The 14877-nt window shown below is 37.9% G+C and overlaps 1 protein-coding gene across 3 annotated transcripts in view; it reads left to right on the top strand.

The window, feature by feature from the left end:
- The window catches only part of tmem131l (transmembrane 131 like), a 62493-nt gene extending 50308 nt beyond the window's left edge, over positions 1-12185 (top strand). For 2 of the 3 annotated variants that reach the window (XM_012955618.3, XM_002933479.5), the window contains 10 exons: positions 396-550; positions 1613-1740; positions 3496-3653; positions 5671-5853; positions 8068-8146; positions 9473-9555; positions 9985-10105; positions 10540-10628; positions 11036-11193; positions 11769-12185. In XM_012955618.3, coding sequence (XP_012811072.2) covers positions 396-550; positions 1613-1740; positions 3496-3653; positions 5671-5853; positions 8068-8146; positions 9473-9555; positions 9985-10105; positions 10540-10628; positions 11036-11193; positions 11769-12050 — 1436 coding nt within the window. In that variant the 3' untranslated portion in view covers positions 12051-12185. The remainder of the gene's footprint in view (positions 1-395; positions 551-1612; positions 1741-3495; positions 3654-5670; positions 5854-8067; positions 8147-9472; positions 9556-9984; positions 10106-10539; positions 10629-11035; positions 11194-11768) is intronic. The other variant, XR_004220960.1, reaches the window with a different exon arrangement.
- Positions 12186-14877: the final 2692 nt, after the last annotated feature.

Here is a 14877-nt window from a genome sequence, read left to right as displayed (position 1 = left end):
TTATTCTGTATACTTGTCAGACTTTATGCTCTCAGAAAATCCTTCAGGGCAGGGCACGAGTCTGCTCAGTTTACTCCTCTCTCCCCCTCCCCTCTTTGGTGTGTAATCTGAGCTTAGAGCTGTTCCAGGAGCAGTGTGAAGGCAGGTGAAGTCAGACCATGCTAAAATGGTGGCTGCTATCTTAAACAGGGGGAGCTTCTATGGCTTTTTACATGGGTATGGTAAAGCATTTAGCCGAATAAATATGACGTTCTAGCTTGCACTATTGTGATTAATCAATTTCCAATAAAATGCTAAAATGCTTTTCCTTTAAGTCCTGCTTCTAATTTTTAATTGTAGATGATTTTAGTTATATTTCAAGACTGAGAGCCTAAATTCCCTTTTTGTGACTTCAGGGAACAGGCAGCAGACACCCCCTACTTTACACAGAGAGGTCTTGGAATCTACAAGAAAACAAGCAGCAAAAGATGCTTCTAATGAGAAGATTTCCCGTAGCACTTCCAGGGAGGAGAAACTTTGTGGGCGAAATGATGCACTTGCAGCAATTAAGGTACCATTATGTGAAGATAAGGCCCTCTACTTTGTCATTTATCTGTCCTCTATATCAAGGTTCCTGCTAGTCCTATTATATTTGATTGCAAATGTCATTATAGGTTAGTTTGCAAATGTCATTATAGGTTACTTTAGTCAATTATGCTAAGTCTTTCTTTGAAGTAATAGACTGAAATATCTAGTTGCAATTTCACTTTGGCTTGTCATTTTTTGCCTCTTGACACTGCTATTGACTATTGCCATTACTTAAGGGTAAGGGCACACTAAGGTGAGGGTTTGCTTCTCTCTAGCTGTGTTTTGTAGGCAGGTAGATGAGAGCAGATCCACTTCTCTTCACCTGCCTACAAAACCTAGATGGCTTTCTCTTAGTGCATCAGACAATGCACAATTTGACAGACAATGCATTTAAATTGACTTCTTGCTACATAGTACTCCAATTTTTTACATTTAAACAGTTCCTGTGTGAGTCCTGTAGAATCTCAAGTCATCTACTCGCAACTTACACCAGCTGTCCTCTAGAGGGCTCTGTGGGGTTATACATACTGTATGTTTACTTTGATTCTGTGAATAATACTAAACTAAAAGCCCCGTTGACAAGTATTAGTTTTGTACTCAGCTCTTACAGTAAAGCCAGAATGTAGTATCCAGTAATCAAGTGAATCAGTCCTATTCTTTAGCAATAACTTGCAGCTGGCGCTTGATGCTTTACAGTTAGCTTTCAAATTTATGCATTATCATTTTTGTAGCTTTTTATTTCTGGTATATGCAAAAAAGCCATAAGCTCCTGACAACTTTTCATATTGTGATTTAGCCTGTTGTGCACACACACTTGCCATGGTAGATTTGGTGATTAGGCCATTTGCATTGTCGTAAATCTAATTTTGGTGTTTACAGTTCACTGTATAGCACTTTTGTGTATTTTTTGGCATTCGGCCTTAGTTATGCTGACTGAGATAAATTGTTAGTGAAACTGAAAACAAATCTTCATAGACTGAGACAAACCAGGTAAGCACAGTTGCTCTGCTTTCTTTTAAAGTGATGTCATGTTTGTATTTTCCAGCACGAAGAGCCACTTAGGAAAAAAAGCCCCATCGACAAGAGGGATGGGATTTTCCAAAATGTAAATTGGAATAAAAACAGATCTTCTGCCAGAAAAAATAAAAAGAAAAACACCGTCTTTCCTGCAAGGTGCCTCCTTCACCCACTCCTTTCAACTCCTTTTTATTGCATGACAACTTGACCTCACTCGTCTTGTGACTTTTTACATTTAGTCATGGCCTTGCTTGAATATAATCTATTGCTTGTTTTGTCACCCTCCCATCCTACGTTTTTCAGATGATAAAAGTCCTGTTTATTGTGGGAAATGATCTAATAACTGAATCCGAATATAAAATATTGTGTAATTAAAGCAAATGTTTTTTTAATAACCTTTTTAATATGTTTTCCTCAAGCCAAGACTCCATTTGCCACAGTGTCATGCATGTTCTGCGAGTTTCTTCTTTTACATTCTGTATGCTGTAGTTTCACACATTTTGCACTGTTTCTAGTTCCTTTTGATTTGGTAAAGGTAATGTTTCTGATGCCTGCCCATACACATACAGACAATGTATGATGCATTGTCTGTTAGTAAGTGAGAGAAGTAGGATGCTGTCCTGATTTGTTTAGGCTTTTATCCTGAATGAATGCAGCAACAGAAAGATGGCTATCCACTCGGCAGGGTTGCACCATGTATAGCATATAACATAGGTTAAGCGTCAGCACCAGAACAGACTGTTTGGGCTGGTGCCCACACAATATAGTCTTTCTGCTTGTGCTGTCTGCATTTTTCTGCTTACTTTTTTTCTGCTTATTTTCTCACTCTTGCTTGTGGCAATTATTACAAGTTGGCTGAATAGTAGTCAAAATGATTTGATCACAAAAAGCATAAGGCGAAGTGCATGGGTAGAAAGGAAGCACCAATGACAGAATGATATACGATTGGTGCCACTAAGTTGTCTGATGTAGCCATTATGAATGGCTTGCAGTAGTGCAGCCCAGTTGGGGTTAAGTGTACAACTGTGCCAGTCTGAGAACAGGGAGCTTTCCAAGCTTTCCGAGCAGCATTTAGAGGAACTGAAGATGATGTTTGTTTTATATATTGGAATAGAATCTTGTAAAATATTCTGCACAGTTGTGTGGTTGCTTTGTTCAAGTGATGTTGTTGTTGTTTAAAGGAACAGTAACACCAAAAAATGAAAGTGTATAAAAGTAACTAAAATATAATGTGTTGCTGCCCTGCACTGGTAAAAGTTGTGTGTTTACTTCATAAAGTCTTCTATAATTTATATAAATAAGCTGCATTGTAGCCATGGAGGCAGCCATTCAAAGGAGAAAAGGCACAGGCACATAGCAGATAACAGATAAAACACTATTGTATTCTACAGAACTTATCTGTTATCTGCTATGTAACCTGTGCCTTTTCTCCTTTTTTCCAGCTTGAATGGCTGCCCCCGTGGCTACACAGCAGCTTATTATATAAACTATAGTAGTGTTACTGTAGCAAACACACCAGTTTTACCAGGGCAGGGCAACAGTGCATTATATTTTTATTACTTTAAAGCTCTTTAATTTTTTGGTGTTACTGTTCCTTTAACTGTTAAAAGGGCAATATGTAACATGAGTCTAAAAATAGGACTTGCGTTGGAGATTCATTTTATTGTTTTAGTGAAAATCTCTTTTTTGAATGAGCTGTACCAAACAGAAAAGTGAAATAGATTCTTCATTTACACTTGATCTACTTCTTCAGTGCAGTTGTGAGAGAAAAGAGATTTAATCAGATCTCATTCACAGTCATTCCTCACTTGAGGCACTCTTCTGTTGCAGTGTATTATCTATGGTCTTCTGTGTTTTTACATTGTATGTGTGATTTATTTCTTAATCTTAATCTTTGTGCTTTCCATATAGGGGTGCTGAACAGAATGACGTGAAACATAAGTGGCAAGAGGTAGAAAGATCAGATTTAAGAGGGCCTAACAGGATAAAACATTGGAATTCATTACCAAATGGGGACCTGTTTAAAGGGGAACCAAAAAATGGAAGATTCCCACTCCGTGGAGATGCAGGTACTTTACTTAGATGATGGCTGCTTGTCGGTTATCACTTCATAAAGGATACTGTGTCACACTGTTAATAACAGTTCTGCTTCCTTGCTTGCTTCAATTATTTTTCTTGTACAAACAGTAATAATAGTTATGTGGCAGGTCAACAGCATGTATATTTCGACAATTAGAAAAAATAGGAGAAGGGTGAGACAAAAATGTAATAAGGTGATCAGAAATGAAGAAGCTTTCACTGTCACAAAGCAAGAAAGGAATCCAGGTTTCTAAATCTGAAAGAGAGGTAGCTGAGGGAGGACTGTAATAACTTAGAGGGGGTGAATAATTTTAAGTGCATGCACCTCAAGAGAGTTGGATAAGAAAACTATTCTGGCCAAGTTGGTCTGAGAAAGTGAATCCCCTATGAGGCAGTCTACCAGCTTAAGGTTTCTCTGACCCTGCACAGAACTCGGAGCATGGCAATCATGCTGATGTTTTGCTTGAACTGCTAATCTGCTTACATCATAATGTTTAGTTCTACCTTTATGTACCACAGAATGGTAAATATCAGAAATTCCAGCAACATTAGGGAGGTCAGCTAGGGCACTTTCTATAACTGTATTGCACATCTTGCCTGCCATTGTTTTTATGGCACACCTTGCTGATTTTCTGGGAATACTATTTATAGTAGTGCTTTATTGACCTCACCAAACAACAAGGTAGGAAGCAGCTGTTACCTATCTTAGGTGGCCATTTGATTTCTTTTTTGTTTCATATTGTTCTGTTGGCCTTGTAATGTTTGGTTTTATGAACACACACCCATATATTTACTGTAAAATTTGCTACATGGTGGCTTTATTTTAGGGAAGCTACCACCACTTCTCCTTATATGCAGTGACTCGTGCTTTATTTTCAGAATTAAAAAAAAAAAAATATATTTGCATCATAATGTTGTACAGACAGAAACACATTGTTACTTAGAGCATGATCCTCTGTGCTTTAACGTAAATTTTTTATTCAGTGCACTGGTTACAGCATAATATTTAGCAACGTAAGTTGTAGTTTATGGATAAATATTCTAAATTCATTTGTCCAAGGAACTGGCAAAATACAAATCAGTCTAAAAGTTAGCAGTATAGTTGCATAGTGATCAGTAAAATGCCACTTAAAATCATAAAGAAGTAAGAAGTCACTTAAAGTCAATAAATTCATAAAGCAAAAAATTACGATGGTGTGATCAACCAGGGCCAGCATGTAATTGCACATTTTGTGGTGGAAACAAGCAATTGGCAACAAATTCAATACAATTTGTTAAATCAAAATTAAATAGCGGATCAGATATTTCAACAGCTGGTAGGTCACTCTTTGGTCACTTTGTGATGATGGTTTTACAGGCAAAAAAAAATAAAATGTATAACTTAATGGAGAAGGAAAGGCAAAGTCACTTGGGGGTGCCAAATTGTTAGGCACCCCCAAGTGACTTAAATCGCCTACCTTGTACCCCAGCCCGGTGCCCCTGTTTGGAGAGAACAGCACCAGCCCGGGGTAGCTGCAGCGCATCTTGCATCGCTCGCACGCGCATGCGCAGGAGAGTGAGTAGCCGAACTTTAACAAAAAAGTTGGCTTTCCTTCTACTGCGCATGCGCCGGCCAGTGGAATTTGCCGGCAAACGAAGTAGGAAGGAGGAAGCACTCGCTACAGGTACCCTGGTGCTGTTTTCTCCTTACAGGGGCACCAGCCCGGGGTACAAGGTAGGCGATTAAAGTCACTTGGGGGTGCCTAACATTTTGGCACCCCCAAGTGACTTTGCCTTTCCTTCTCCTTTAACAAGGCAGTTGCATGCATTTTTATAGCAGTCAAAGCATGTCTAACTGGAATATCTCACCAAAGGCCTCATCTTATGTATCAGAAACAATAATCGCGCTTTTATTCTACCATCGTGCTGAAAATTCCAACATTTCATTCCCACTGGAACCCACTTGAATATTCAAGCAACGCCTTTTCTCTTGTAGTCCTTCAAGAACTTTTTGTTTTCTTTTTCTAGAATGCTATCAGATCCTCAAAAAGAAACCAGCAGACAAGTTTTCGTCGGACTCCAGTTCTGACTGTAGCAGCTCCCGTGGTAGCGTGAGAGCCAGCCGTGGTAGCTGGGGAAGCTGGAGCAGTGCTAGCAGTTCTGAGGGTGATAAGAAAAATGGCCTCCCTACAAGGCACTTTCTTCCTTCACGTATGTAGCAATGATCCTTTGAATCATGTTTTAAGTGTAGCATGCTGCGTTTTTACACTTTTGCCATGCATACTAAGTATATTAAAATAGAGAAATACAAATACTCGAGTTAAATTGAGGCATATGAACATAACTGTTGCATTGTAATATGTTCAGTGTGCATTTTAGTAGACACGCATTCAAATCCCCTTAAAAATAATTGTGCACTTAAAAATTAAGCAATCATTATATTATAAACTGCTGTGACCCAAAAGCCACTACTTTCTTGTCATAGATTTAAATAGCAGTTAATACACAGGAAAAGGTTTTCCAAGCTTATATCCTAACAGTTAACAGCCATTTCATTGCCACTATTACAACATTTTATTCTGTTTAAATATTAACTCCATTGTTTTGCCGTGCTAACCTTGAAAATCAAACCTTTCCTTGTGACAAAAGATTCATTGGATGAATATTGCCTTGATGTCAGATAAAATGTATGTGGGGGTTCTTTGCTTTTTGATTTATGGATCTCTAATTAACATCAAAGGAAGATTCGGTGCGGTGTATACAGTCAGGTCCAAGATATTATTGGCAGTCAGTAAATTTTGTGTGTGTGGGTTTTTTGTATGTAATTGTTTAACTTTTGTTCTTTACCTCATCGGTTCAGAATTTGATCTCTTATATTTGTGTGAATGGCTTGAAGAATAATAAAGAGATGGCTTGACAAATTAATAAATAATGACCATAACCAGGGTTTGTCTATTAATCTCCTTTCAGGCTTATTGACCCCAGCAAAAATATTGCAGTTTTAATTTCTGTAAGGCAGATTAGAAATATAACGATTGTTAGTAATTCACTAGAAATAACCATCATGAGTTATCTCAGATAATTAATCTCAGTCTAACTTTAATGTCTTTAAAGTAGATCTGTTTTTCTCATTATTTTGATACATATGAACCCTACTAGATGTAATGCAAAACCATTTCTATAGCATTTCTGCTACAGAATTGCAAAGTAGCTGAATGTTTTATTCCAGTTTAGCTGCATAATTTGAAGCACAGCCTTTTCTTATGTCACGTGTCTGATCTCGTGTTACACATGCTTTTTATCCATCTGCATTAATGACTTGGATTCCTTCTTTATCAAAGAACAGTTGAATTTTATTTCATTGCACTCCAGTCCATGAATCTAGAATAAAATGCAATCAGGGATCTACAAGTTCCAAATAGTATAGAGAAAGCTTTTGTTTCGGGGACTCAAGATTCAGCCAAGGCCTGGGTGGAGGAGCATTGCTGTGCCATAAAGCGATACAGAAATGGCAGACTTCTGTTATTTGCTTAAAGGGGAACAGCAATCAAAATGATAAAAAAATTTTTGTAACATAATTTTTATTTTTTCAGAAGGAAAGTACATATACAGATTATACAGGCATTCTTATAAAAATCAACAGAGTAAAAAGGAGTGGCAGTGTGGTTCGACTTATATAGTTACCTATCATTAATCTCACTCAAAAATAATTTTGCGCAATGAAAGGAAATGTAATATGTAGTTTAAACATTTGCAATGGTTTTAGTGATTTATGTAAACGTGATTGCTGCTGAAGGCAGTATCTTGTTGCTCTGTTTACATTCTTCGGATCTCTATACATGTGACAGAGGCTATGCATTTTTAAAAAAGGTATATATGGCCTGCAGATACTGTTCAGGTGTGTTCCTTTCATTCCATGTTCTACTTTTTAAAGATTTTGTTTCTCTGACAAGTAAACCCTCACAGTTTATATTATGTCTCTGTGTTCCAGTGATTGTAAATAGGCAACAAACCTATAGGTTCTGCATTAGTCATTCATAGTAAATAAATTCCCTACCTGTAAATAAATACACTACCTGCTTGAAGAACAGGACACGGTTGATATTATAAAGAGGGCGTAAGCTCTTGTGAGCAGGGCCCTCTGGAGCTATTTTTTATTCTGTAACCCTTGTTTGTTAAATTATGATACCTGTTCGTTATACATTAAAGTGCTGTGTAACTTGATTATGAGGGTGTCCTGTTTAATTACATGATAGATATAAATGAATTGAACTTTTTAAGTTAAATGTGTCTGGCAGTAAGCAAGCCTGGGATGCTTTTCATATTTGCCTTATTTTTCCCTCCCCCCCTCCCCCTTGTTTATGTAGCTTACCTTATTTTAGATGTAGTGTTTGTGTAGCTAACAATTCCTTGTGTTTACTTTAGGAGAAAGCATGCCTCAGAGTGGTTTCCCTGCAGAAGCACCCATTGCCCTAAACCTCTCTCACAGTATCTGCAATACAAGGTAAGAAGATATTTCACTGGAAATCTTCATATTTTCATATTTCAAGCAGTTCTTCCTTTTGGCTGATTCCCATCTATGAGGTATGTGGGGAAAAAAACTACCTTTGCCAGGATGCCAGGGGAACAGTTGAGAACAAAGAAACCAATGTGTTCTGCTCTTACTGCATGCATGGTATTTAGCCACCGTTGTGCCTCAGCAACTATTCCTTACACAACCAGCATGTTTACAACTGGGCTTACTTATAGAAGCATTACAGTTTTAATATTAATAAAGACATGCACAAATTGTCCCATATCATAAACACTTTTTGTTGTATTTAAAATGCTACACTAAGTTCAGGTGTGCCTGTTGCTGCCCCTGTGTGTAGAGTCACTGGCAGGAATATCCGCCTGTACTGCACATGTCCCACCATGTCCTTGCTCATTTGCATTGGCATGAATGGTAATGCCCGCCAATAGGAATTGTGCCATGCAAATGATTGAAGGAAAAGATGGAGCTCACACTGCTCATCTTCTTTTTGGCTGTATCAGAGGAGGAAAGGGCTCAACCCAATTAGGTATTGGCATATTGGAAAAGTTACCCTACCCACAAGTACCCTAGTGCCTTCTTACTTGACAATAGAGAGACCTAAGAAAGATCTTAAAGGAACACCAAAGTTGTTTTAATAGGCCGTTCCTCCCACAAAGCTGTAATGATAGGAAAGAATTACTACCCTTGAATTGTTTTTCAATTCTTCAGCTTGAATTTGACTGTCAAAGTTCCCCATAGGAGAAAGTTGAGAAGGGGGACAGCTTGAATTCCTCTGTTATCTGAACCAGAAATTAGCTAAAGCACCTAAGCTTTCATCATCACCCCCAAAAGCTGTCCGAAGCAAAAGAAACATAATTTAAATTGCAGACACTGCAGGGTCACCCTCTGAAGCTGACTTCCAGTTTAGATCACAGAGGAATTCGGGGGGGATAAGGCTTGCCTATCATTATAGCTGTGTTAAAAAAAAAACTTGGTCTTACTGTTCCTCTGAACAACCCCTTTATGGGATTTTTATTGTCTTGTAGAAAGAATTATTTGCCTGTGTCCCTGTGCACATTGAGGATGAAGGAACCTATATATTTACCTATTACAGCTACGTCATGCATAGTGCTTCTCTGCTGGTGCAGAAATGTCACTGCTGCTATGTCCCTGCTCAGCACTGACTGGCGTCCTGCAGACTTCAGTTGGTGGTAGTGGTGGTTCTCCTCCAGGAGAGAAATGCCCTGTGTGCCATAGCACTTATTTTGCTCATGCTGTTACTTATCTATTAACACCTCCCCATATTTTTGATTCCAGCACAGATATAAATGCCATGCCTCGTTACCCAGAGATCTTATCTCCTTCTTACACCAGTGTTACAGATACAGAGAAAAGCAAAGGTACTATTTTCCTCGTTTACTAAAGGTTATAGAACTGTGTTCCTTATCTTGCTAAATGTAGCTGCACTTATTTGTGAATTCCCTCCTCCATGTTAAATATTTGCAGCATCACAGGTTTTGTAATGGGGAAACTATGCATCTCTATGAATCTATGATATATAATGCTAAAGTGTAGGAAGGCATTTATAAGTAATAGTAATATCAAAGTGACCCTGACACCTGAAATATGCCTGCGCCATAACCTATTTGTCTGTCATATTAACTGGTAACTGCAATCCCAAGAGCAGCTATCAGGAAAATGCAAAATGAACCATCACAGCACAATGGAGGGGGGTCCTGATACAGGTTTACACCTGCAGCTATCCCTTGGGAAATGTAATACTGTTTTTAGCTGGTGTTATTAATCCAGTGTCCTTTTGTACTTTGTAGGTCGATATTCCCATGAAGACATTTGGAGCACCCAACCTGTTTGTTTACCAAATGATGTCAATTATAATGTGGAGGGCACAGTGTCATGTGTTATGCGTGATCCTGCTCCTGCGCAAAATAGGTATGTGATGCAGCTAGACCGTAACCCACTATTAGATTTAAAAGAAAAAAAAAAACATAAGAGGAGTTTTGATCAGCACATGTAAGATTAGAACTCACCACAGAAAAATTCACCCACTTTCTATTCATTCCTATGTAATTTTTAGAAGTGTGTTTATCAAATAGTTACTCTAACTTTCACCAATGATTCGCTTCTAAAAATCTTATGGGAATTATAAAAAAAAATACGGGTGAATTTTTTTTTTTATCTCACATTTTAATACATTTCACAAAAAATTCATATTTTGATAAATCTGCCCCTAGGAGTCCCACTAACTCTTGCAAAGCCCCTAATGTAAATCCCTGTATTTCTGCTACCCAGTTCAGATGTAAAAACATTATTGCCATATCAATAAGTCGAGATTAAGAGTTGCATGAGCATGTTTTTCCTTTCAGTTTTATTAATTGGAATTCCACATGTGACGGGCAGTTTTCTGGCATCTACGGACCATTGGAGTTAAATGACTTGGCCCCATATAATGAAGGTAAACCAGTCAAATTAACGACACATAAGTACGGTCACTCTGGTGTGCAGAATTTTCATTTTAAGGCAGTTATGATGCACTTCTTTAAAAAGCTATTAATATTATAAGCAAATTTTTCTATACAGTGCGTACAGAATTATTTAGATCTTTAGCAAATTCTCCCGTTTTTGTTAAGGAACAAATCCTACCCTGAGTTTTTATTTTGAAGTACTGAAATGAAAATTAGTTTTGTAATGTGATATTGACTGTAGTGTACCAGTTAGATGATATAAACAAAAGAAATTGTATTATCAGTTGAGAGACACACAGTAAAACACACGTATGGTATTAACAAGTATGTACTATACATGCACACTAATACATGTCTGCTATGGTCACTTAAAGGTTTTTTTTTATCTATTTTACAGAAAATATGAATTATCACAGTGGTTTTTCATGTCCTGAAGTTCAGAACCCAGCTTTTATTGAGCACCAGTGCCAGCCTACATGGAATATGAGTGCCCCTGTGCCACCAGCTCCTCCACAGGACCCCCCCATGCCCAGCACCTGGGAGCCAGCAAGCTATGTGAGTCATTCTGTAGCAAATAAGATTGTTAGTTGCACACTTGCAAGGCATGCATAGAGCATAATTTGTAAGCTTTCTCATGGATGGATGATACATTTAAGGTAGGAACAAACAGCAGTGTCAGTGTGTTCTGCCTGGTGTAAGTGAAAGTAATATTGTTTGCACATATTGGGTGCATAAATCCGGTGCTGCTCCAGGAGTTTTGAGCTGGAGAAAACCTGTGTGTTGTAGGTCAGGCCTGTGCAACAGGATGCTCAAGGGCTCCAGATGTGGCCTCCACGGGATTTTTTTGTCCCCAGTCTGCTGAAGAGCCCTATCATTATATAATTTAATATAATCTTTAATATATGTATTATTACAAATAACCAAGCTAATAACATGAAAAGTTGAAGCTCAGTAGGCTGGAGATCCATGATATACAGAATAACAACAGATGCTTCTGAGCATTAGTGCAGACTCAGCCCCATAAAGTCACCTTATATAGTAAGACAGAACTTCAGTCTGTTATTCTGTTCCTCCCATGTAACTGAATCAGCTGTCTTTTACTATGTACTAATTCTGCCCTTGCTTTATAGCCTTACCTCTCCAGCACCAGAAGTTTGTCCCCCATGTCAGGACTTTTTGGCTCTATTTGGGCCCCTCAGAATGATGGCTTTGATGGCTGCTGCCCGGTCAATGGCTCTCCTCCCCATTCTGAGCACGTTGGGAATCACTCAGTTATGTGCAAGCAGGAGTACTCGCCTAGATTTAACCCCTTCCATGCCTACATGAACCTGGACATTTGGACAGCAACCGCTAACAGAAATGCAGCTTTCCCAATTTCGAGAGACTCTGGAAGTTACTGTGGAAACTTGTGAACTGAATTTGATCCAAGAAAATGTGAATATTAATGCTTGCAGTTTTGATCACTAGAGTGAGCAAGTTATTGTAATAGAATACAATATTGGTGAATATTCTGGCACTTTTTATATCAATAAATTTTTTTTACTGAACTTTTCTAACTTTTTTTATTTGGCACTGGATTACTTAAAATCGACATCAGGAATGTAAAGGAAAAATAGCAGTTTTTACACTCCTAATGAGTTTGGAACAGCGCCACGTGTTCATTCTTGCTTACTGGGCACAATTCAGAGAAAATGAATATAGTACAAAAAAGGAAGTTGTGGTGTTGCTTTGCTGAGGGAATTTAGTGAACAAGAAAAATATCTTGATAAAATGTACATTCTGCAATTGTACATTCATTTTTTTAGGTTTCAGATTTCCTTTAATGTAATTCTCTACAGTTTTTTTATGGCTTATATACTTCCAATTGTGACTAAAATTTCATTTCATGGGATGCTCACATGTAAACACCTCATATGGAGAACTGCAGGACTGCAAATACTCCGTACAATAGGTTTTTACAATATCAGATCGCAAAGCTTGACCACTTGCAAGTTTTTCATAAAAAGCTGGCCATTTTCCAACCATACTGTATGAACATCGCTCTGTGTACAACCCATTAACAAACTATTTGGCCAATATATTTTTGGTACAATTGGGGTAACAGACCAGCTGACCCAAGAAGTCCATTTTTCAAGTTTATGAGGAAAATGTCTGTCCAGGAATAACATCACTCCCTACTCCCAATTATAAATATCAACATTCATGAGCAAATCTCTCTGACCCATGAGACTGTGGGCAGTCTCTAGCCATACAATGCATATTGGTTGAAAAGTACAGATGGGAGGATATCTGGTCTACTGCTAATTGTCATGTGCTACATGATACTAATATATCTCGTAATAAAAATAGGAGGCAGTTGTGCTATGCCACAGTTACATGAGAAAATACTATACATATACCTGTACATATGTAAAGTGACAGTGTTATTGAAACAAGATATTATTGACAATATTCATTGTCAGATGGAAAGATATACACAAGTGTTTTTCCAGGTTTGGTATGACCTCACACTGGAAAGTGTGCTAGATATGGCTATTTTGCAGTTTATGTTTAAGGGGTTGTTCACCTTCAGGTTAACTCTTAGTATGTTACAGAATGACTTGTTCTTACTGACCTACTGCAGCTTGCATAGCTTATACAATGCAAGCTGCAGTAGATCAGTAAAACTTAACAACACTGTGCACACAGCCATATGACAATGACAATGAAAAATAGCAGTTGGTCACTCTACCCAGAGTTGCTTCAGTGAATGGTAGCGTTTCTAAAGCGTCTCCCAGTAAGAAGCGATTTTTTACATTTTAATAGTTTTCAGGATTAATACACTTGCTATGGATAGATCCCCCAAACCTTCAACATCCTGTGGGCTCACGCGGAAGAGGAACATCAAGAAGGAGACAGAGGGGGCAGCTAAAAAGATCAAGTGCATGGGAACCAACATGGAGGAGAAAAGCCAAGAAAGGCAAAAAGCGCAAGAGAGGAAGAAGAGGAAGAAGAAGGAGAAGAGGGAGAAGAGGGAGAGAGAAACATCAGAAGGTAAGAAGGACCAGATTAAACATCAATTTAATGTTAAAATGTATTCTTTCATCCTCATCTCTAAACTCATCCTACCTAGAGAGTTTTCCTGGCCCCTGCTAGTTTGTCAGTTGTGTAGAGCCTAAAGACTATTTACTTTTCTAATTGCAGAAGAAATGCCAATCAAGAGGCAAATTTGGATGTAATTTGAAGAATATTTTCTATTATACTATTTTTTAACTTAATGTTGAAAGATCTGACACTCCTGTCTATCATGATATATCCATGACATGACTTAATACTTTCTCACTGATCCAATCTGCCTATAGCAGATATAGCTATAAATACTTATACAAACATCTAATTGGTTGTTGTGGCTTACTGGTTGCTAGACTTGGGCAAATGTTTGCACTTTGTATTATTATGTTACTGACAAAAAGATGCACTTAGGTGTCCCACCCAACACTGTCACCACCAACTGACCTGCTATAACATGTAATTTTAGCACCTTAATCAATCTAAATCATTTTGCAATTTAAATTTAATGGTAAGCAGTTTAAATTTTTGACATTCAGCTTTAAAATTTTATATTGAGCTTTTAATTACCAAAATCAATGAGCAACCTGTAGACCTATGACTGCTGGTTATTTTATATATAAAATGTGCAAATATACACATACACCTGTATAAATGCAGGGAACTATTTACACCCACAATTCCTGTTATATTTAAACAACTGCATTTCTACAGGGACATCGGCCTCCTGGCGGAAATTGCCCATTGCTCCATCACACCCCATCAAGCCTTGTTATGGGCCAACCTTCCCTTAAACTCCTACACCTGAGCACAGTATATTAGTATGGGATTGCAAGCTCTTTTGGGCAGGGCTCTCTTCACCTCTTGTATCAGTTATTGATTGATTTATATGTTACTCTGTATGTCCAATGTATGTAACCCACTTATTGTACAGCTCTGCGGGATATGTTGGCGCTTTATAAATAAATGTTAATAATAATGGGACCTATTACCCAGAATGCTCACGACCTGGGGTTTTCCACAATTAGGGGTCTTTCCATAAACTGGGTCGCCATACTTAAAGTCTACTAATAAAAAGAATTGAAATTAAATAAACCTAATAAGATTGTTTTGTCTCCAATAAGGATTAATTATATCTTCATTAGGATCAGGTACAAGATACTGATTTATTATTACAGAGAAAAAGCTAAT

Source organism: Xenopus tropicalis, chromosome 1, assembly GCF_000004195.4.
Source record: "Xenopus tropicalis strain Nigerian chromosome 1, UCB_Xtro_10.0, whole genome shotgun sequence".
Taxonomy (NCBI): Eukaryota; Metazoa; Chordata; class Amphibia; order Anura; family Pipidae; genus Xenopus; species Xenopus tropicalis.
Note: the sequence above shows the minus strand (reverse complement) of the source record. Positions and strands in the feature narration are given on the sequence as shown.